Genomic DNA, 22,171 nt, shown 5'->3' on the forward strand with positions numbered 1-22,171 from the left:
GTGGCTTCCTCTTCTGCCTAACCAGACAGGGTTGGAGGGTCCAAACGGGGCTTGCTGTCAGGTTTAGAAATCAGCCCTACCTGGGCCCCAAGCGCCCTGGGCACGCAGTAGGCTCACAGCCCGCACGCTCAGTACACACCAGCTAGAGTTATAATTAGTAAGTCTCTTCTTTGTAGCTCAACAGGGTGAGACGTCCTCTCGTGCCGCTGGCGCCGCGGGTCCGTGGCATCCGCGGGGACCCCGCCCCCGTCCCCCGCGCGCGCGGCCCGAGCCACCCGGTGGGGTTTCTGCGCGCTGACGTGGGCGGATCAAAGCAGCTGCCGGCTCCTTATAAAGCAGTTCGGGCTGCCGGCGCCCGGAGACTGTGCCGGGTGAGGAGCAGACCTCGGGCGAGTCAGCGAGCGCCCTCCAGTCCCCGAGGGACCCCAGCCGGCCGCGGCTTGCCAGGATCCCGGGCGTCCTTTCCAGGCAGCTCGCGAAGAGGACGCCCTCGCCGCCTGCCCAGCCCGGAGAGCGCTCGGGTCCTCCAGGGGCCGCGCTCGCCGTTCCCCGGCCCGCCCGGCCAGGCGAGCGCCCCAGGAGGTGAGCCGTGGCCGCGGGCAGAGGGCGGGCTCTCAGCCGGGACCTGCCAGAGCGGGGAGCGGGGGTGGGGGACCCCGTTGGGCACCCGCTCCCGGGCAAGCAAAGCCAGTCCTCCTCCGTAACTCTGTTCCTTGGCTCTCCCAAGCAGTCCCTTCGCTGAGAGCAACCGCTGGGGCCTTGGGGCGCGGGCTCTAAGCGGATGAGAGGTAGAGATGGGCTGTACAGACCTCGCGGCCCGCCTCGAGCCTTCCAGTCCCGGTCCCCCCCCCCACCCCCATTCGACCCTCTCCCTCCGAGTCAGCCCACGGATGAGGTCATGCCCGAGCCATCCCGGGGGTGGGGGACTTGGATCCAGCGGCAGAGGGTGTGTGTGGTGGGGCGGGAGAGGGTGGCAAAAGGCGGAGAACGACTGCAGCTCCTACTAAATTGGGGGGCGGGGGCGGACGCCTTTCTTTGAGACCTGCTTCCAGAAGCGGCAGGGTGGGGGTGGGGGGAGGGGGGAGAATCGAGAGTTTGTTTACAGACCTGAGCTCCAGGCTGGGGGAGGTAGGGAGGAAGAAAGTCCTGTCCGGGCCCCGAGGCACCTCTGGAACAGCCGCGAACATCTGGCTGAGCTCGCGCACGGGCCCCACACCTCCCACCTCCCAGAGCTTAGGTACCTCCAAGACCCTCACGGTCCTTAGGCGCTCGAGGTCTGGCTTAGAGGGGGTAGTGGGAGGAACCCCGAGTTCCCCCACCCCACCCTTCCCAATTCCAAACTAACCCGTTTCGCGGGACCCGGCGCATCGTCCGCAGCCCAGCAGACACATCTAGGAAGACTCGTGGCCAGAGTCAAAGCCGTGTTGAGGGCCTCGCCTCACTCGGCTCTGCAGGTAACCTTGAAGCAGTCGCTCGGCGTCACCGGTTCTCTGGGTCGGCTCTGTAAGCTGCGCACCTCCTGGCTTCGGGCCGGGCCCGAGGCGACCTTCTGCGCGGCGTGGACACAGCGCGAGCCCCGGGTGCGGGTTCCCGGCCTGGCCAGCGCTCACGCGGGAAGGGGGTGTTTGGTGTGCGCCCGTCGACTCTGGCTCAGAGGGGCAGCCTCGCAGGCAGCGGGGTTTCCAGGGCCTTCCAGAGCCCAAGCCTTATAACCACCTGTTGGAGCGGGCCTGCGGCTACGCTTGCGGTGCCCACGGTGTGCACAGCCGGGGAGGTTTCAGCTCTTGCCCGCTGCAAGCCGGGAAGCTTGAGCCTTCTCCCCAGCGGGAGGAGGAAGGGACCGCTTGTTTCTCCAGAGACACTGTGCTTTGATGCGGGTCCACTACACGCCTGATCCCAAGGGAGGTTCCGAGCCGGGCCTGAAGCAAGAGGTCGGGCAGTCCGGGGCGGACCGCAGCAAGTGGAGAGTCTTATAGAACGACCAGATCTGAGAGGGCACTTAGTTTCCTCTTCACCCCATGCCCGGAGCGGGATACCGGGGCCCAGGAAGAGAAGGGGACTTGCCCAAGGTCCCAGGGCACGGGAGGCTGCTGCCTAGCCCACCTCGAACCCGGGTTTAGCGCCCCCTGGCGGGCCGGGGGCTCCGGGAGGAGCGTGCTCCCTGACCCTCCAGGCGCAGGCTGAGGGTGACCCAGCGGCCCTCGCGGCTGTCCTAGACACTCTGACAGTGGACAGGAATAATCAGCCAGCACCCAGAGGCCCAGACCGGGAGCCGCCTCCCCCAGCGACGTGCCAGGGAAGCGAAGGGAGAAGCCCAGGACCACCGGGGCTGCTCCGAAACAGCCAGGGATAGCTTGGAGGCCTGAGTCCCGGTGCGCACTCGCGCGGCCCCCTTCTCTCTCTGCGCGCGTTGGGCTGGACACGGATCCCCTGCGGTGAGTCCGCGCTCTTCTCTCTCCGCGTGCAGCCCTTCCTTCTTCCCACCCTAGAATGCTGGGCGCCTTAGGGGGCAGCCCACACTTTGGAAGGGGGTGGGGGCGAGGAGGGACAGTGACCAGAGTTTTCGATCTCTTCCCCGCCGCCCCCTCCCGGCATATCCAGCCGATATTTTTCTCGTTCTCAGGAGCGTGTGGGAAGGGGGGGCTCAGTTAGACTTAAGACCCCAGCTGAAACACCACTCCTGCTTCCCCGCCCCCAGTGCCTTAGAGCTAGCACCACTAGCTTGGGAGAACTCTGCGGAGGAGAAAGAAAATGTAATTCAGAGGTTTCTCCCTGCCTTGCTCTGGGTCATGCAGCAAGGTCCCAGAAAACAGTGGGATTTAAAATATGTGTCTGTGCGTGTGTGTGCTCTTAAGGCGCACACGTACATGCACACACTACACAGGTAGGTGTAATACTGGGAACTTAGGGAGAGGGGGCTCAAAATACCTGCAGATTACTGGAGACTGGAAAGACCTCAGGAGATGGGTGAAGTCCAGGCCCTTGTTTTTATAGACTGGGAAGCTGAGGCTGGGGTGGTGGAAGGTCCAAGGTCAGACAGTCAGATGAGAACACCTCTTTTTGAGTCAAGCGCCCCTAACTAAGGCGCCTCCTTTTTCCAACTCCCCAAAACCTTTAGGAAGAAATCCCTTTGTCTGCTCCTCCCCAGGGAGGAGGGCCTGGGACTGTGTTTGTCTCCGGACTAACGCCAGGTGTTGGTAAATTTGGGAGAAGCTGGGAAGGGAGTTAATGAGGTGAGAATGAAGAAGGGGGGCGGGGGAAGAAGAAATAGAGAAAAGGCGGAGAAAGCGACTCTGCGGCCTGCGGGCGGGGTAAGGGTACTCTGCGGCCCAGGACGCCGCCTGGCGGCCAGAGGCGGCATCCCGCCGGCCCCGTGAGCTTCCCGGCTTAGCCAAGGCTAGGCCGCCCCGCCTCTGATCCGGCCTGGGCACCATCCGACCCTCCAAGAGGGCACCGCTGGAAGAACTAGGAATCTCAGGACCCTGAGTAGCCCTCACTGCACAAAGACTTTTGCCATCCCCTTTTCATCCTACCCGTCACAGCCCGAGAAACTGATGCCCCAGAGCAAGCCCCCGTTTTCCTTGTCTTCTCACGGTCCATGATCTCACCCGACACTGGGTAGACGTGAGCGTAGAAGACTGCCGCTCGTTGGCTGAACAATCCCATTTCACATCTCCAGGCCTCAGTTGCTCATCTGTGAGATAGGGGCAGTGATAGTACCATCTCCCAGGGTTGCTGGGAGGAAAAAAAAATCGTTCGCGTTAGTGATGTTCTTTTTAAAAGGTGAATTGTGTCATAATCACAGTTTGAATAACAACTGTGGTCCCAGTTTACAGAGGGGGTATAAACCGAGCCCCAGCGGCGAAGGAGAATGCCCAAGCCGGCAATAACTAACAGTATTGCGGCGATGAGAAACCAGATCCTGGGCGCGGAATCTGCTCTTCCCATTGCCCGCCTTCAGCTTCTGCCCTCGACACCTTCCGTCGCTCTCTAGGGCGGTGTGCCTGTCCCTCTGCTCAGCTTCTCTCAGCTTCGGTCTCTGAGGTTCTCTCTCCCTCTCGCTGCCTCTCCGCCTGGTCTCTCCTGAGTCTTTGATCCTGTCGCCCCTTTCTCTTCTCGCCGCGGGCGGCTCTAGGTGGACACGCCCTCGGCCGCGCTCCCGCGGCACCTAATTTGAGCCAGACGCCGGCAGCGTCCGGGACTATGTTGGGCTGGAGGCGACGCCCGCCGCGCGCCCGGCCTCCCCGGGCCCCAACCCCTCCTTTGTAATTTGAATAAAACGCCCCCACCCCCCACGCCCGTGGCCCCCGCCCCACGCGCCGCCTTAACCCGCAGCCTCCGCTCTCCCCGACTGCAGGCGGCCTGCGCGCAGGACGAGCGACGGCGGCCGGCAGCGCGGCTGGACTTCGGCGCGGCTTCCCCAGAGTGAGACCCCCCTGCGCGCCCGCCGCGCGAGGATGAGGGCGCGGCCGCAGGTCTGCCAGGCGCTGCTCTTCGCCCTGGCGCTCCAGACCGGCGTGTGCTATGGCATCAAGTGGCTGTAAGTAGGGGATCCGCGTCTACGCAGATGGGCCCCCGAGGGCGGGGGAGGCGGAGAGCGTTAAGGGGCCCCCTGGATCGGGCCAGCGTACCTAAGACCGGGGAGCAGAAGTAGCCTAGGGGCTGTGGGCGAGTCACCCTTCTCAAGCCTCCTTTTCCTTCTCTGTAAAATATTGTCCTTACCTGCGGGAGGAGCGAGACAGGGCGTGGAAGACGACGGAATTGTTCTGTCCTGTGCAGCTGAGAGTTACGCAAGACCTCCACCAGGACAGATGGAAAGAGCGTGGTCGAGGGGCTCAGTCGTAAGGGTCTGTGCCCTGCACACAAGGCCTGCTGAATATTACGTTCCTTGTCAGTTTCCTGACCCTAGCTGGAGGTCCTCAAACAGTTTAGACTGCCCCACCTGCGTGACCTTGGGGAAGTGTCTCTCAGCTTCTGGGAGTCTCAGAGTGCTCCTTTGTCAAAAGAGGGAAAGAGCCTCGGTCTCACTCAGGTCAGATGAGAAGGGGCTCATGAAAGAACCTCCTTAACTGTCAGATGCTCTGCACATGTGAAAGTCCTTTAGACAGAAATTATTAATGGAAGGGTAGGTGGGAGAGAAACTCTCTTCCAGCAGAAGGGAGTGCCTGCTCTGTGCAGGAGGGAGCAGTGAGGGAAGGCAGAGAGGAGTAAAACCCAGCCGCTTCCTGGAGAAGCTGCCCTCTGGTCTGGAAGAGATAAGCCCAGGCTGTAAATAACTTCCAAGTGCTCCAGAAGAGACCAGGGCAGTGTTGTGGGACTGAGAGGAGAGGAGCCTACCTGGTAGGGGCACTTATTGGGAAGCCAGGTAGATTTTTCCCGGGTAGTGCTCCTAGGAGGGACCTGAGGAATCCCTGGAAGTTTGGCAGGTCGGGGCAGTGAGAGAAGGGCCCTTTTGGGTGGAGGAACTCCCAGGGTGGTTGAAAAGTTCAGGACAGGACACATTGTATAGAGTTCCAGGTCGGGGGCAGGGAGCCATGCAGATAAGACAGGCAAGGGACAGATTATGGAAGTTGGGGAGGGACTGTGAGGAAGGTTCGTGGATTAGCTGGAAGACAGGGTGATAGTGGCTGGGCCACCAGCAAACAGTCTTGAGGTCACCAGCCCTGCCTCTTCTGGGGCTGAGTTATCGATTAATTTTCCTCTGGAGAGGGGAACGCCATCTTTTTGCATTTCTTGTTTGCAAGGAGAAGCCTGGGCTCAGCGGCTTCCCAGCCTAGGGTGGGGTGCGTGTGTGTGTTGGGGGGTGGGGGTGGGAAACCAGCTTCTCTCAGCTGCTCCTGATTAGTTTTATGAGAAATCAGCCACTTTCCTCCTTCTGCTGGTACCTGGCTCTGCCCCAGTTGGTGAGAACCTCTGATCAGAGAGCCCAAGCCCTTCTCGTCCACCACTAACATTGTATAGATAAGGAAACTGAGGTCCAGAGAAGGAAAGCCGTTGTTAAAGGGCAGAAGGAGCATCAGAGGCCAAGAACTGGGCTTGCCACTAACATGTTGTGGGGTACATTGCTATCATTCCCTCCGAGAAATGTGTGACTTGCACGGGCCTCCAAGCTGGCATGTGGCTTGGTAGGGTCTGCGGTAGATGGCTAGTTAAGCCCAACATCCATGCGATCCCCACTGCATAGCCTAGGCTGCCACAAAAAAATGAGTATACCTCAGTGTCTGCCTTAAAAGCACTTCCAGCCTCTTGAGGGAAACAGACATATAACGATACAAAGTGGACTTTGGGCTGTGTCCTAGAAGAGGGAGCATGGGAGCCCAGAGGAAGAGTGGTTAGTCCCACGTAAGGGAGGTGACTTTGAGCCAGGCTTCAAAGGATAGATAGGATTTCAATGGCCATGGATGGAATGCAGAGCAGGCATCCTAGGCAGAAGGAACCGCAGGGACAGAACTGTGCGTGTGGGGAAACAGAGAAGCCAGAAATTACAGGAGCTTACCAGTAAATCCCCAGAGCTTTAGACATTTAACTTTGATAAAACTCCTGTGAAGTAGGTGACATTCTTATCGCTACCATTTTACAAACGAGGAAACTAAGGTACAGAGAGGTTAAGGAACGGGCCTAAGGTCACACAGCTAGTTAATTAATGGTGGATGTGGGATCAGAAGCCAGGCAGACAGGCTCCATGAAGCCAAACCTCTTTGATAGCGGTTAAATTGCTGGAGCTGAAGATACAGGAGGAAGCAGGAGAAAGAGTGGAGTTTAAGAATAACAATATGTGTGTATCTGTGTGTGTATATATATGGCCTTGCAGACCATATGGCAAGGTCATATATATATATATATGGCCTTGGAATATGCCAGGCACTGTTCTATGTTCTTGATGTATGTTGTTTCATCTGTCTCCCAACCGCCATGTGAAGTGGGTTCGGCCATCTCCCTCATTAAACAGAAGAGGAAGTAGAGGCTCAGCGGGTCTTTAATGAACAGGGTGTCACAGCTAGTAGGCAGCAGGGGCAGAATTTGGACTTAAGCTGCCTGGCTCTATTTCCTCTTGGTCTCGGAACCACAGGAAAGTTAGGAGAAGTGTACAGTGGGGATGAAAAGCTGGGGGTCCTGAGGATGTGGCTTTGGAAAGTAAGCTGAAGAGGAGAGGGGAATTTGACATGGGAACTGAAAGCAGACGTGGCTGAATGACCCAGAATGCCTACTGATGGGGACCCAGGACTCAGCCTGAACTTCCTGTGGAGTAGGGGTAAGGGAGAGGGGGTGGAAACGCCTGGGGGGTCCCTCCCCTACCTCCCCTCCCACCCAAGCCAAATGGTGGGAGACTCAGACCAGAGAGTGTGGGGAGAACCTTCTCTGACTGTCGTGGGGGCAGAGAGGATGGTTCCAGCCTTCTCTGAGCCTCTGGAGGCAGCCCCAGGGTGGGTGGAGTGGCCCCAGTAAGTCTGCTGCTCATTCTGGGTCAGGCCTCTCGAGGAAGAGTCCGAAGAGACTCAGAAGGACACAGCTGCCGCAGAGAGGCTGGAAGAAGCACTGGACCCGAGTTAGGAGACCTGAGTCCCAGCCTGAACTCTGACAGTTCACTAGCTGTGAGCCGGACCTCAGGCAAATCAATCACTTGAGCCTTTCTGAGCCTCAGTTTCCTCATCTCTACAGTGGAGTGAAAGAGCCCTAGCCTGTGATCTAGGAGTTCTAGCCTGGCTCTGCTTCTGATTCTCTGATTGGCTGCTTGTGTACAGGTCTGGGCAAGCCCTACCCTTCTCTGGGCCTCAGTGTTCCCACTTGCACAATGGAAGGGGGACACTGAGGCTCGGAGAGGGACGGTGACTTGCCCAAAGTTGAACGTTAGATGAGCAGCTGAGCTGGAGCTGAAACCCAGGTCTCTGCGCCCCTCACCACCACCCCACCATTCCCAGGAGAGCCCCAACTCCTGAATGAGGAGACCTCAGCCATCCCACGGCCCCCTTGGCATAGGCCTCGCCTGTGAACTCTCTGTCCCCTCCTGTCCTCTCTTCCACCTTCTCCCCCATGCACCCGCCCCCAGATAAACCAAAATGTTTTCAATTAGGGGTCTGCTACAGTGAGGCAAGCCGGACGAGATGTCCAGACGGGTAACTCCCCCACCTCCCACCCTAATCCTTGATTACCTCCCCAAGGGGGCCTTAGTTAGAAACGGTCATTACCACTAATTACCAGATGACCGCATCGCCCTCCTCTGGAGTGGAATCCGCTGCCTCCTGCCTCCTGATCTCCCGGTCTGCACGCTCCTGTGAGCCGGCCTCTCCCAGCACGCTGCAGCTGGCCGCTCTGTCCCGACTGCGCTCTCCGCAGCCCCGTGCCCACCCAGCACCTCCAAGATGGTTCCCATTTGTCCTCCGCCCTCCTGGGAAGGCTGAGACTCATTGTCCACACTGGATTCCCCTCATGGAACCTCCCTCACCACCAGCTGGGGAGGTGGATGCTTGATGACTTCGGAGATGGATAGACTGACCCAGAGTAGCTGATCCAGACCCCAGGAGTCCAGAGAACCCCTCCCGGGAGCCGCAGTGCCCGGTGCTCAGGAGTTACCTGAACTGAGCTCCCCAGGAAAAGTCTGAGCTTACGTTACACACTTTCTGAGCAGGAGCCCAGGGAAAGGACCTGGAAGACAGCCACCCTGCATTGTGCCTGGTGTATGCCCAGTACCGTGCTGGGTGTTTCTCATATACCTCCTGTAATCGTTCCTGTTGTGAAATAGAAAACTGGCTCACAGGGGAAGGATGGAAGCTGGGCAAGGGTGATGGGCAGAGTGGGCTCAGGGCAGGCTGAGTGTGGATGGACCCCAGCCCAGTAGAGAGGGAACCCAGGAAGGTGGCATCCGGAGGAGGCCGAGCACCCAGGCATCGGACCGCCTCAGTGTCCTCCTCTGATTAAAGTGGGTAATATTCTCCCAGGCCCCCCGAGACATTGTGACAATGGGATGAAACTGGGGACTGCTGTGTCCATCTGGGGCAGTGGGCCCATGTGCGTGGACAGTGTTTGCCAGGTGGAGGCAGAGATGTTTTAACAACCAAGAAACAGGCTGGGGCGGGGGGTTATACTGCCCCTGTGTGGTCCCCCCTCACCCATTACGGGCTGCAGGAATTCAGGCAGCAGGTTCCGCAGGTATCCCGGCATTGGTAGGATCAAGCCATCAGGCCTGAGGTCTGTACCAGCTACACCAGCTTTCTTGGCTCACGCCTTGGGGAGGGGTGGGCCAGGGATGGCAGTGAGGGAGAAGCCCAAGTCACCCACAGTCAATCTCAGACAGGCTGGGTTGTGCCACCTCAGTGTGGCCCCCAGGCTGTGCTCACTTGCCCTGGATCTGCTTCCCAGGCCTCTGGGAAGACTTCTATATTTTGGAGTTGTAGGGGCATGGCAGAGAGAGGCAGGAGGAAGCCAACTAACCTATTAGTACCTATAAGCACATATCATTTCACTTGGCCCCTGCAAGGCCTCCAGGAATCCCCATTATGTGGTTGATGCTCAGACAGTGGCAGCAGTTTACCCAAGATTGCACAGCACGTTGAGGCCAGAGCTTGAGTCCCAACCCGGGTCTCCTGACTCCCTCTGGTCCAAGATTTAAGTGGCAACAAGTGAGGAATTCCATATATGAATACTCCAAATGCTTTCCAGCCATTATCACATTTAAATCTTAACCATAATCCTTGGAAGTAGAATTTATCATTTTCTTATAACAAATGAAGACCATGAGGCCCAGAGAGGTTAAGTAACTTACCCAGGTCATACAGCTGTCGCCCAAAGCCTGAGCTCTCGCCTGGGCCAGTCTATGAGCTGAAACATCTAGGTTGCTTTATAACTGGTGATACGTCTGTGCAGCTGTCTGTTGAGGGGCTCCTTGAGGAAAGGATCTATATCCTTCATTACCAAATGAGTCTGGGAAGAGTTGGTGCTTAGTAAATATTTCTCCCACAAACAGATCAAGTTCATTTTTTCATTTAGGTACAGGAACAGGGGAAGGGCATTCCTGGCACCAGCAAAAGTCTGGGCACAGGCATGGTGTCAGGGTAGTCCCTGGCAGAGAAGCTAGGAGTCTGGTATAGTGGGTATTTCAATTTGTGGGGGAAAAGGACAAGAGGCTGGAGAGCACTGGGGTGGTGGCAGGCTTGCCACCTGAGGGGCTGTGAAGTCAGAGGGGAGCCCTTGACCTTGACTAAGTGAGTGCAAGAGGCTGAGGTAGGAAGAGGCCACCAATGCAGTAATGTGGTAGATTTCATCACAGGGCACTGACCATGGTGTGTCAGCCCTGGACAGAGCATGTGACACTCATGGAGTTAATCCCCCAGACAGTACTGGGAGGGGAGAGGTTACTTGCCTTGCTCAAGGTCACAGGGGAGTGCGGGTGACGGAGGCGGGGATGACAGGGCCAAAAGTCTGCCTAGGCCTGTGCTGTTCTTTGGCACTGGGCTGCCTCCCTTGGGATCTCAGGCCAGGGGCTCAGGAGTCCAGGCCTTGCCAGGTCTCAGCCCTGACCCTGGATGAGGTCTGCCATGGTCCCAGCAAGTAGGACACACAGCACGCAGGCCTGAAGGCTGGCCCCTGCTTTCCCCTTGTCCTTCCAAGGTCTCTGCTGGATTTCTAGACCTGGCCCTAGGGTAGGGACCAGGTCTATGTGGAACTCTTTAAGACTGTGGGGTCCCTCTAGCCTCCACTTAGAGGAGGTGCAGCCTGATGCAATCTGCTCCTGAGAGAAGGCCTGGGAAGAAGGCGAATCTAGGATGGTCCCCTGGGCCTAAAGTCTTAGAATTTCAGTGCCCAGAGCCGGAATCTGGGAGGCTCAGAGGTCCTATAGCATCATCAGGGTTCATAGAGAACCTCCTAGGCCAGCATTCCCAAAGCATGGATGAGGTTAGGACTCCTCAAATAAAGGGTTTTGTGCTCAGCAGACTTGGAAGTTACAAACCAGGCCTGTTGCTTTGCTGCAGGACTTCTCAAGGCCTTTAAAATGAAAATATGCATAGTTATTCTTCAAGAGGGGATATAGTATACCACATTCCTAAAATGTGCTTGACCGTGGACCCGCTTTTTCAGAGTGTCTCACTGGAGCCTGCTCTGGGGAATACAGTTTACAGGTACAGACACTGAGACCCAGAGAGGACAGTGATTTATCTAAAGTCACACAGCAAGTTAATGGCTGTGTGCTTAGTCACTCAGTCGTGTCCAACTCTTTGCGACCCCATGGACTGTAGCCTGCCAGGGGATTCTGGCAGGGGGAGTCTGTCCATGGGAATTCTACAGACAAGAATACTGGAGTGGGTTGCCATGCCCTTCTCCAGGGGATCTTTCCAACCTAGGGATTGAACCCAGGTCTCCTGCATTGCAGGTGGATTCTTTACTATCTGAGCCACCAGATAGTAATTGAGTACCAGTAAGTGCTCAATTAATAATGTATATTATACTGATGACTATAATCTAGCACCTAGCATAGTGTCTGGCTCAGTATTGAGTGAATGTTGCATAAAAAATAATAATCCACAGCTGTGTGAGGACTAAATAAGGCAATGGATGTGAATGCTTTGTGAACTAGAAAACTGTTAGTCTAATTATAATAAAACTTAGGTAGGGTTGGGGGGTGGTCACAATCCTATGTTATGAATGAGGGCCTCCAGCACAGAAAAGGACAGGGATGTGCCCAGGGTCACACAAGGGTGGGAGGGAGAGCCATTCCCCTACTGGGGACAGCAGTGCTTGGCCTCCTGCTTTCCCAGCTGCTTCCAGTAAAGGCTCCGGAGCCACTGAGAGAGGCTGGGGCCATGCAGTGGGTGGAGGCAGCAGGGTCCCTCTTGGGCCTGACTTCCTTTTCACTGGCTGCTTTCTAGCCTTGTGCTCCAGACCTGACTTCCTTTTCACTGGCTGCTTTCTGGCCACGTGTAGGGCCCTGTCCAAGACCCCGGCAGCCCTGGCGCTGAACCAGACGCAGCACTGCAAGCAGCTGGAGGGCCTGGTGTCAGCGCAGGTACAGCTGTGCCGCAGCAACCTGGAGCTCATGCACACCATCGTGCACGCCGCCCGCGAGGTCATGAAGGCCTGCCGCCGGGCCTTCGCTGACATGCGCTGGAACTGCTCCTCCATCGAGCTCGCCCCCAACTATCTGCTCGACCTGGAGAGAGGTAGGGGGCCGGCAGGGCCTGCTAGGGCCTGCGGAATGCGTGCGGGGAGAGGTGGATGAATTCAGGCATAAATATATGTGTGTTTAGATAGGTGGCTGTGTTCATGGATGGATGGATGGAAGCGTGATGGTGGATGAGTGAATAACTGGATGATGGATGGATCCACGGATGGGTGGGTGGATGAATTAATCATGGACATGGGTGTTTGGGCGTGAATTGATGAATGGATGAACATACGGGGAGTGCAGGGGAGCCTGGATGACAGTACAAATGCATGCATTCCCCTCAGAGCTGGACAAAGGAATGAATGATGCAGGGAGGCTGGTGGGCGGGGTGGGAGTCTATAACGAGAGTGCGACTGAGCCCACCCTTAGGGCAGACAGGTGTGCCACATGGTAATTCTAGCACTCAAAGTGCTGTGAGAGGCCCAGAGTGATACAGAGATTAAGGAGCATCTGTGGAGAAGACTTTCTGGAGGAGAGGGCATTTGGGATGGATTGGGGTGGGGGTTCCTGTGTATCATAAGGAGGCTTTTGAAAGGCAGGAGATCAGTTCTGTCCCTTACACAGTGACAGGCCATGTGTGTGCAGCACTTTACAAAGAAAGCCCCCCTTCTTCCTGAATTATCTCAACTCTCCAGAGCAGGCCTGTGAGGTAGGTATATCATTCCCACTCTACAGTTAAGGACACCAAGGCTTGAGAAGGGCAGTAACTTGCTTGGACCTGAAGCCAGGACCCCACAGCCAAGGCACGTTGGCTCCATCTTAGTTGCTAAGGCTGCTGTAACAAAGCCCCACGTTCTGGGGGCTTCTCACAAGAGGAGAATCATCTGCATCTGGAGGCTGGAAGTCCAAAGTCAGAGTCAGGATGTCCGCAGGGTTTCCTCTGAAGGCACGAGGGGGAAGACTCATCCCTGCCTCGCCTTCGCTTCTGGGGACTGCCACAGTCTGTGTGTTCCTTGGCTTGTAGCTGCATCTCTTCCGTCTCTGTCTCAGTCACGTGGCCTCTGCCCTATATGTCTCTGTGTCCAAGATTCCCTCTTCCTCCAAGGACCCCCGTTGTTGTATCCGGGCCCACTCTGATCTGTCTAATGACCTCAGCTCAGTTACACTTGCAAAGACCCCATTTCTGAATAAGGTCACGTTCACAGGTACCAGGGGTCAGGACTTGACTGTATCTTTTTGGGGTACACCTTTCATCCCGCAGCAGGCTGTTTGCTCGCCTGTCTTTGAGGAGCTCAGGGACAGGGCCCTCAGTCCCTGAAAGCAGTCCCTGACGTGGGGGTGGGGCGTGCAGGGTGCAAGTGCAGTGTGCTGAGTGTGTGAGGGTGTGCCTGTGGGGTTGCTGGCTTTTCGGGCTTCAGAGTGAGTGTGCCCGTCAGCTAGTCCATTTGGGGGAGGGTTGGGGGGGACAGTCGAATGGCCCTCGTGCCACCCTCCACCTGCTCCATCCACTCGCCACCCCTGGCCCCATCTGGCCCCAGAGGCAGGTGGGGACCTCAGCCCTGGGCACGGTCCGATGCTTGGGTCGCCCGCCCTGGTTGATCCCGCTCCTTCCCACAGGGACCCGGGAGTCAGCCTTCGTGTATGCGCTGTCGGCGGCCGCCATCAGCCACGCCATCGCCCGGGCCTGCACCTCCGGCGACCTGCCCGGCTGCTCCTGCGGCCCCGTCCCAGGTGAGCCACCCGGGCCCGGGAACCGCTGGGGAGGATGTGCGGACAACCTCAGCTACGGGCTCCTCATGGGGGCCAAGTTTTCCGATGCTCCTATGAAGGTGAAAAAAACAGGATCCCAAGCCAATAAACTGATGCGTCTACACAACAGTGAAGTGGGGAGACAGGTAACCACCCCCCCGCCCACCCCCCAGATGGTTGTGCCTGTGCCAGTTGGCCTGGAAAGGGCTACCCGGTGTGCCCCAGTGGAGGGGGTTGGGGGGGACGGGCCCTAATATGCCCACACTGATTTGTTCCTGGCCTCCCCTGACTCTTCCCTCTCCAGCTGCTTGGGGCTTGCCTGGCTTCTTCTCCTCCAGGGGGTCCACCGGGGTTTGGGTTGGAGAATGTTGGTGGAGCAGAAGGAGCGCTAAGCTGGGAGTCAGGAGCTCTAAATCCATTGTGTGACACTGGGCAAGTCACTTCCTCTCTGCCCTCAGTTGTTCCCATCTATAAAATGGGACGGGTGGGTGCTCTCTAGTCCTCATTGTCACATTTTCCTCAGACTCCTCCTCTGGGGCTCTGGGCCAAGGCTGGGCATGAGAGGAAGCATGGAGTGGGCCGTGGGCCGTGGAGAGCTAAGGGTCATCTCCTTGACTCTAATGGGAACTCTCTCCCAGATCAAAACCCCACCCTAGTCTCCAAAACATGATTTCCCCTCCATGTATGTCATTATCAGTTTTGCTTTAACTCCTCACCTCATTGTGCAGAAGGTTGGAATGAGTGCATAAGTGAATGAACGACCTTTTTAGCAAACCTGATCCTCATCTGTGTGCCAGACACTGTGGTGGGTGCTTGCTTAGCTTTCTCTTCCGTGGTCCATGAAACCACACTGTGAAGGGGCACTGTTACTCTCCTTACAGATGGGGAGCTGACCCCGGAGGGTGGGGTGTCAGCTGGGGATGACCCTCATGACCTCCGCCCTGCAGACCCCCTGGGCCCCTTGTGCAGAGGCCCCAAGTGAGGCAGAAGGACGTAGGTGGCTTGGCCAAGGACACACAGTGCGATGGAGCCCAGGTCTGTGGGATTCCAAGTCCAAGGTTTCCACGTCCTCACCTTCCTCTCTCTCTCATCTCCCTTGTGTAAGGATTCTAGGATGTCCAGGCCGTCTTTGGACAGTTGGGGAAACAGGTCAAGTCACCCTGTGGTCTGTAGCAGAGTCTGGCTAGGGACCAAGAACTTCTGCCTCCGAACCCTGCGGGCCTGCTCCCCACAACCCTTGGAAACCCACTGGGAGCCCTTCACCATCCTCCTGCCCAAGAACCCAGCCCCACTCCTGCCCACGGCCAGGCCCCAGCCTCATGGTGCCATGTGCAGGCTACACTGGCAGCCATCCCATCCCGTGGTGCAGTCCACTCAGGGTCCTCAGCTTTGGGGGCATCTCACGTTTGTCCCATTGGAGAAGGAAATGGCAACCCACTCCAGTGTTCTTGCCTGAAGAATCCCAGGGACGGGGGAGCCTGGTGGGCTGCCGTCTATGGGGTCACACAGTCGGACACGACTGAAGCGACTTAGCAGCAGCAGCAGCAGCATGCCTGTCCCTGGGCCCTGATGCCTCGGAGCTGGCCTCTCTGGGGCCATTCACAGGGGCCCTGGAGGGTCAGTGACAGCATGCCTTGCCCTGGCACCGAGGCCTTGGGAAGCCTGGCCCTTCCTGCCCTCTGAGCTGAGTTGCTGAGTGTGGTTTACTTTCCTGGATGACTTAGAAGGACCTCCTGCCCTTGGGAAGCCCCACGTGCCCTGCGGTCAGGTTCACTTCATTGTGTGCTCTCCACAGGCTTTGCTGAGACAGTTCCAGCCTCTAGACCCAAGTGGACTCCCTCACTCCCCACTTACCGGCACTGTGAGGGGTAGGGAACCCTGGGACCTTGACCAGCTTCCTCACTAACTCCCCATGGGATTGCAGCAAGGCTCCCTCTGTGTGCCTCAGTTTCCCCGTACTTTTGATGCACAGACAGGCCCGGGAGACCCCTGACCCTTGTAGTGGAGCCCACAGGGCAGGCGGGAGGGCAGAGGGATCCCAGTCCTCTGTGCAAGGGGGCGGGGCTTAGACTGCAGAACTGGATGACCTGCAGAAGGCGTCTCACTCACCCCTCAGGTTCGCAGGGAGAAACTGAGGCCTGCGGAAGTCAGTCGCAGAGTCATTTCCAAAGCCACGGCTAGAGTCTCCCCAGGCCCTGAGCCCAACCCTGCCCACCATAATTCTTACTTAGACAGATTTTTCAAAACCAAATATTGATTTAACTTTAGTAGTTCACAAGACGCTTTCATATATTTGTCATCTTGTTGAATCCTTTCAACGACTCTATAAGGTAGCGATTACACACCTGCTCAGCGCACATGAAGACAGGTGCTGAGTGATGATGCGGCAACAGGCAGCCGCGGGGAAGGCCAGCCCCTAGCACCCACCTCTTGCTGCTGCTGCTTCTCCTCTCCCTCCCTTCCTTTTCTTCTCCCACTCCCTTTTTTTCAGCAAGCATTTTGTGAGAGAGGAAAAGCAGAGAATGTGAAAAGCCATGGCTTTCGGAATTGCCCTCGGAACTGGGTTCAAATCCCAGCCCCAGATCTCCTAACTGTGTAGCCTTGGGCGGGAGACTCAGCCTCTCTGAGCCTTCATTTTCTCTTTTTCAAATGGGGAAATTAATGGTATTGCCCATGAACGATTTCTGTGCTGACGAAACCATTTGAAGTGGACTAGGTACAGTAGATGTGTGAATGGCACCGTTACCCCTGCGAAAGCCACTCTCTTCCTGCCCCTCCCAGCTACCCCCCAGGGTTGGAGAAGGAGCTAAGGATCTACCCTGCAGCTTTAGAGCAAAATGCCCTGTCCCTTGTCCCTTGTCGCCCGGGGCAGGCGGTGACTCCCTGAGAACACTGGCAGGCGGAGGGGTGGGGCCAGGGCCCAGGGCAGGCAAGGGAAGGAGCCCCACCACCCAGCCCAACGCCGTCCCCCTGTCCGCAGGCTCTGCGCGCCTCTCTGGAAATGAAGTGTAAGTGCCATGGGGTATCTGGCTCCTGCTCCATCCGCACCTGCTGGAAGGGGCTGCAGGAGCTTCGGGATGTGGCCGCCGACCTCAAGACCCGCTACCTGTCGGCCACCAAGGTGGTGCACCGACCCATGGGTACCCGCAAGCACTTAGTGCCCAAGGACCTGGACATCCGACCTGTGAAGGACTCAGAGCTCATCTATCTGCAGAGCTCCCCTGATTTCTGCATGAAGAATGAGAAGGTGGGCTCACACGGGACGCAGGACAGGTAAGGGCCTGCTGCCTCCCTGGCAGGAAAGGTCAGTCATGTGGGGCATGCCCCTTCCCAGCTCAGGCCCGGGCACACACGGTCGGTCGGGCTTCAGTTGGCATTTGGGGAATGGAGTCTCTGCCTGGTCGAATGCTGAGTGGAGGTGTGGGGTCCCAGCGGCCCTGAGGAGAGCTCCTGGGAGAGGCTGTTGTGCACCTCACCCACGCAGGGGCTCCTTGGGAGTGGAGGCTCGTGAGAGGTCCCTACCTCACCTGCCCCCTAGTGACAGAGACAGATGGGAAGAAACAATGACTATGTGGGAGACAAGGGCTAGGAAAGAGGCTGCCTGACATAAAGTAGGTCCTCAGTAGATGTCTGTCAAATGAATACATGAAGGATCACGTCAGACAACCTGCTGGTTGGACAAATGAGCTGAGCCATGGGGCGGGGGAGGCAGCAGGCAGCCCCGTGGCCACACCCGAAGTCTGCACAGCGTGGAGGCGGTTCCAGGGCAGGCACGCTCCAAAGGGGCAGCAGGAGAGTGAGGCCAGCCTGCATTTTGTGGAGAGAGGGTGCTCCCACGTCCCCACCTACATCCACCCCTCCCAGACCCTAGCTCTCTCTCCTAGCCTCTCCCCCGCCTCCCCCTACCCTCATTTCAGAGCCAGGGCTGGGATCCCTATAGCAAGGCCTATCGTAGAGGCTGAAGCTGATCCAGGACTGGAGAGAGGGAGGGAGCCAGTGGGGACAGCAGACCTCCTGGGTGCCAGGAGGGGCTGATGATTCAGAGGGGCAGCTCTTTCCTGAGATGGTTCAGGAGGAATCCAAGCCTGAAATGCTATAAAGAAATAGTTGTGCAATCAAATACACTGGGAAATTCTCTTTGCAAGGCACGAGAACATATTAAGGGCTCTGAGGAATCCCGCAGTAAAGGATCTGTCTAAGCCTCTGTTTCCCAGAGGTGTTTGGCTGTGGAACTCTTTTATTAAGGAGCCCCTAATAGCATTCCACAAGACGAGTGTTCTTTGGGGTTAAAAGAATATTGAACCAGAGTGAGGGTGTCTGAGAACGTGTCTGGCACATAGTTGGTGCCTGGCCAGCTTTTGCTTCCTCCTCAGCCCACGTTCCTGTCTCTAGGAGAGGGGGGCTTCTTTGGGGGGCTCCCTCCTCACGGGCCGGGGCAGCAGGCTGTAAGAGGAGGCCCAGGCGCCCATCTGGAGGCCAGATTGAGGAGGTCAGGCAGAGTGAAGATGAAACCAGGTCAGGCCAGAGAGACAGGAAGGAGCGGGAGTCTAGGCTGAGGACCCGGGGTGGGTGTGATGAGGATGGGGTAGGGGTAGGATTCTAGAACCCACAGGACCTGGGGGAAGCCCACTGAGGACCCCAGAGCAACGAGGGGTTCTCCCTGGAGCCCTGGGCCGGCTGTGCCTGTGTGTGTCTCAGGAAGGACAGCTCCCATCCTGACACCACAGCTTTCTAGCAGGGGGACCTGAAGCTCAAGGTTGTCTTCTGTGCCTTGGGGACAATGCCACACACCTGGAGGGTTGGTGTGATTCAAATCACACAGCCCCTCCATGCTGGGTGTGATCAGTGCCCTGGGAAGGGTTTGTGAATGACTGGCTCCCCGGAACCCCTCCCTGAGGCTGCCAGGCCTCTTCCTTCCCAGCTGTTGTGACTCTGCCCCAAGGACTTGTCCCCAGACTGTTGATGAGGAGGCCCCCTCCCACAGCAGCAGCAGCCACCTTTGCTTTCTCAGAATGCTATCCCCCCCACCCCTCTGGTTTCCTGCCATGCTCAGCCCTCAGCCATTCCTCTGAGGATGGGCCTTGGCAGACAGCTCTATGGGTCCGCTTTTTCTGTAGTAACACCACCCCGGTGGCTTACAACCACAGACACTTTTTACATCCATTATATGAGGCTCTGGCTGGCTGTGGAGGGACATCAAGTGCTTGGATTGTGACAGAGCGAAAACGGGGAGCCCAGAGGGGCCCTGACTCAGCCTGGACAACAAGGAAGGCTTCCTCGAGGAGGGGAAACATGAACTTTACTAGGTTGGGGATTTAGGGGTACAGGGGGTTGGATGGAAATGAGCTTTGTTAACTCTAAAAGGCAGGTGCATAGGTGGTACACATAGCTGGGCCCCCTAGCCAGACAAGATGCCCTCCTCAAATCCAGCCTGGTGAACTGAGGCCCCTCAGCAGTCCCTATTCCAGACTCTGAAACCTGCTCTATCCCCAGGCCCCAGCCTCCCCAGCTCCCCATCACAGGCACCATCATAGGTCTGAAGCTGGAGGCCAGATTTCAAAAATTGCATGTCAGGGACCCAGAAATAAAATGAAACCCTTTCCACCACCCTTTCTTGGTCTAGAGACCTTCAGAATAAGACTGAGAGGGACTAATGGTGTTGAATGACTACAAAAAAGCCCAGAAAGGTTAAGTGACTTGCCTGAAGTCACACAGCCAGTGAGCAGCAGAGCTGGGGTTTGAACCCAGATCTGCTGGCTCTGGGGCATATGTTGTTCTGCTGTTGCTTCCTGTCTCCTCCCTCCTGCCTGGAACTGCATGCAGCCCCCACATGCAAGTCACCTTTTCCTCCTGACTCCCCCTCCAGGAGATCTCTCCTTTCCTCTCCATGCCTCCTTTCTGGCTCAGGCCTGGCTTCTTTTACTCAGCTGCTGACCAGTCTCCTCCCTGGCCTCCCTGCCTCCAGTCTTGCTGCTTCATCCATCTGTCACCCCTACCTTACATTAGGTCAGGTGTTTGTTCTCCTTGCCCTCACCACCCTGTGCCCTCCCTTCTATCTGAGATTTCTACTCATCTTTCATGCAATGGCCTGGATGACCCCTCCCCCTCCAGGAAGCCTTCCTGAATTCTCACAGACCCGGTGCTCACCCTGTGTGATGCTGGGCAAGTCCTCTGCCCATTCTGTGTCTCAGTTTCCCCATCATGAAATATGGGGTTGGATTTGGTCATCTCTAGGGCTTACTCACCTAGGACACTCTGGGATTCCTTGGTCCACGTGGCTGTGGGCATGCTTCCCATGACAGCACCTTCCCATGACAGCACCCCAGCGAAGCCTTAGCCCAGCTAGATGAAAATGCTGACCTGCACAGACATTTCCTCACTAGACAGAAGAACTGATGGCAAGGATATTTGGGGTTTATAGTGACCTCCAGTGTCTTCTTTGCCCACACGAGTGATTCATTTCTTCCTGAATCACTTCCAGCCCATGGATTCTCTGCCCCTTAGGGTGGGGAGAATGAATAAGCACTGGACTTGGTTTCAAAGGACCCCTCAGCTTGAGCCCTGCTTATCCGCAAACCCTTGTGGGACCTTGAGCAGGCCTCTGCCCTTTGCTGAGCCTGTTTCCACTTGTAAAGTGGGCATAGCAATTCCACTGACCCAAAGACCCTCCCTGCCTCCAATAAGATAAAATTCTGGAGGGAAGCACCTGATTCAAAGGGGGCAAATCATCGTCAGACCCTCTGTCTCCAAGAAGAGAGTGCCAGGTGCTCCCTGTGCCTCACGTCTGATGCCATTTGTTTCCGAATTTATCCTAAGATTCTAAAAGTAAAAACGATCTTTGCATTTGTTAGAATATAAATAAGGATTAAATATGAAGATAGGATTTTTAATCGTTTGAGACATTTTCAAGTATTTAGAAGTAGAAGGTATAGGAAAAGAGACAAAGGAAACAAAACACCCCCCACTTTAATAAACACGTGTTAGAAATACAGGGAAAAATGAGAAAGACCCCTGGGAAAAAGAACTTATTTTAAATTCCCCAAAGACTGAGGCAGCAGCCATGGTCGGAGGAGACTGGGGCTGCCTGGCTGGGAGTGGGGGTGACTGGTGAGTGACAGGGGTGCTCACTGACCTCCCCATCCCCCTCCAGGCAGTGCAACAAGACATCGCATGGCAGCGACAGCTGTGACCTCATGTGCTGTGGACGCGGCTACAACCCTTACACAGACCGCGTGGTCGAGCGTTGCCACTGCAAGTACCACTGGTGCTGCTACGTCACCTGCCGCAGGTGCGAGCGCACCGTGGAGCGCTACGTCTGCAAGTGAGGCCACACGGTCCTCGGGGACCCCCGAGCCCAGCCGGGGGGCCGGAGACACCCCGTGGATTTTGGCTTCTGAATTCCAGATGCCGAGTGTGGACGGAGGCTTGTGCTTTGCCTCCACTTGGAAGCCGCCAGGAACAGAAGGCTGGGCCATCAGGGAAGGAAAGCCAGGACATCAAAGGAGACTGACAAGATTAAAAATAACCTGGCAGCCCGAGGCCCCGGAGTGCCCACTTGCTGCCTTCCAGGCGGGTCTAAGGAGCCAGGGGCGTGGGTTTGGCAAGACTGGTACAGACTCGATCTTTCGTAGCCAGAGACACCAGCTTCCTGGGAAGTGGGAGGTCAGTCTGTCCTCAACGGAATGTTCTGTAGGCGAAGCCCTCGAGACCCCCGGCCCACCCCAGGGTCTGAGCCTACTGGGCCCACCACATGGAACCACTAGCTTGGGTTGTAAATGTTTTGTTTTGTTTTGTTTTTCTTCCTCTGGGATGTGGGAGCTACAGAAATATTTATAAAACATAGCTTTTTCTTTGGGGTGGCTGGCTTCAATTCCTCTTTATATATTTTATATATATAAATATATATATATATGATGATCTATATTTTAAACAAGCTCTTTAAACAGCTGTTTGAAATAAATGCTGAGAAGCCCAGCCCTCCCCTGCAGTTTCTGGCCTCCTCAAGTGAACTCAGAGGATTCCGGGGCTTGTGGCGCGAACTCTCCGGTTTCTAGGCAAGGTGGCGTCTTATTGATGTTTCTCCCCACCAAAAGCCCCCCCATCCGGTTCTGGCCCCAATCTCCTTTTAGGATCTCCAGGTCAAGGGCAACGACAGACGTCTTGAAACCCAAACCCAGCTGGCAGACTCTTTGCTCCTCAAGGACACACATGTGTGCTCCACACACCCACACATGTGGGTGCACATAGCCTGGCAGTGGCATCAGACCTGCTAAGTGGCTTCAAAAGAAACCCTATCCAGGCGCTGGGAACACAGACCTCAGGGAG

General features: G+C 56.6%; 1 protein-coding gene across 2 annotated transcripts; it reads left to right on the plus strand.

The window, feature by feature from the left end:
- Positions 1-30: 30 nt before the first annotated feature.
- On the plus strand, positions 31-21,820 carry WNT11 (Wnt family member 11). 2 transcript variants are annotated; one of them, XM_027562852.1, is made up of 6 exons: positions 31-582; positions 4,358-4,540; positions 11,917-12,152; positions 13,715-13,992; positions 16,827-17,119; positions 20,997-21,820. In XM_027562852.1, the coding sequence occupies exons 2-6, from the start codon at positions 4,458-4,460 to the stop codon at positions 21,169-21,171; spliced, it is 1,065 nt and encodes a 354-aa protein (XP_027418653.1). In that variant the 5' UTR covers positions 31-582; positions 4,358-4,457; the 3' UTR covers positions 21,172-21,820. The 2 variants fall into 2 exon arrangements, with proteins under 2 accessions (XP_027418653.1, XP_027418651.1); XM_027562850.1 differs by lacking the exon at positions 31-582 and adding an exon at positions 1,835-2,435.
- Positions 21,821-22,171: the final 351 nt, after the last annotated feature.

This window comes from Bos indicus x Bos taurus, chromosome 15, assembly GCF_003369695.1.
Source record: "Bos indicus x Bos taurus breed Angus x Brahman F1 hybrid chromosome 15, Bos_hybrid_MaternalHap_v2.0, whole genome shotgun sequence".
In the NCBI taxonomy this organism is placed as follows: Eukaryota; Metazoa; Chordata; class Mammalia; order Artiodactyla; family Bovidae; genus Bos; species Bos indicus x Bos taurus.

Coding starts and splice junctions, on each gene's coding strand:
- WNT11 (XM_027562852.1), top strand. CDS start 4,458: ATGAGGGCGCGGCCGCAGGTCTGCCAGGCGCTGCTCTTCGCCCTGGCG. Junction 13,993..16,826: donor ACAGTGAAGTGGGGAGACAG/GTAACCACCCCC, acceptor CCCTGTCCGCAG/GCTCTGCGCGCCTCTCTGGA. Junction 17,120..20,996: donor TCACACGGGACGCAGGACAG/GTAAGGGCCTGC, acceptor ATCCCCCTCCAG/GCAGTGCAACAAGACATCGC.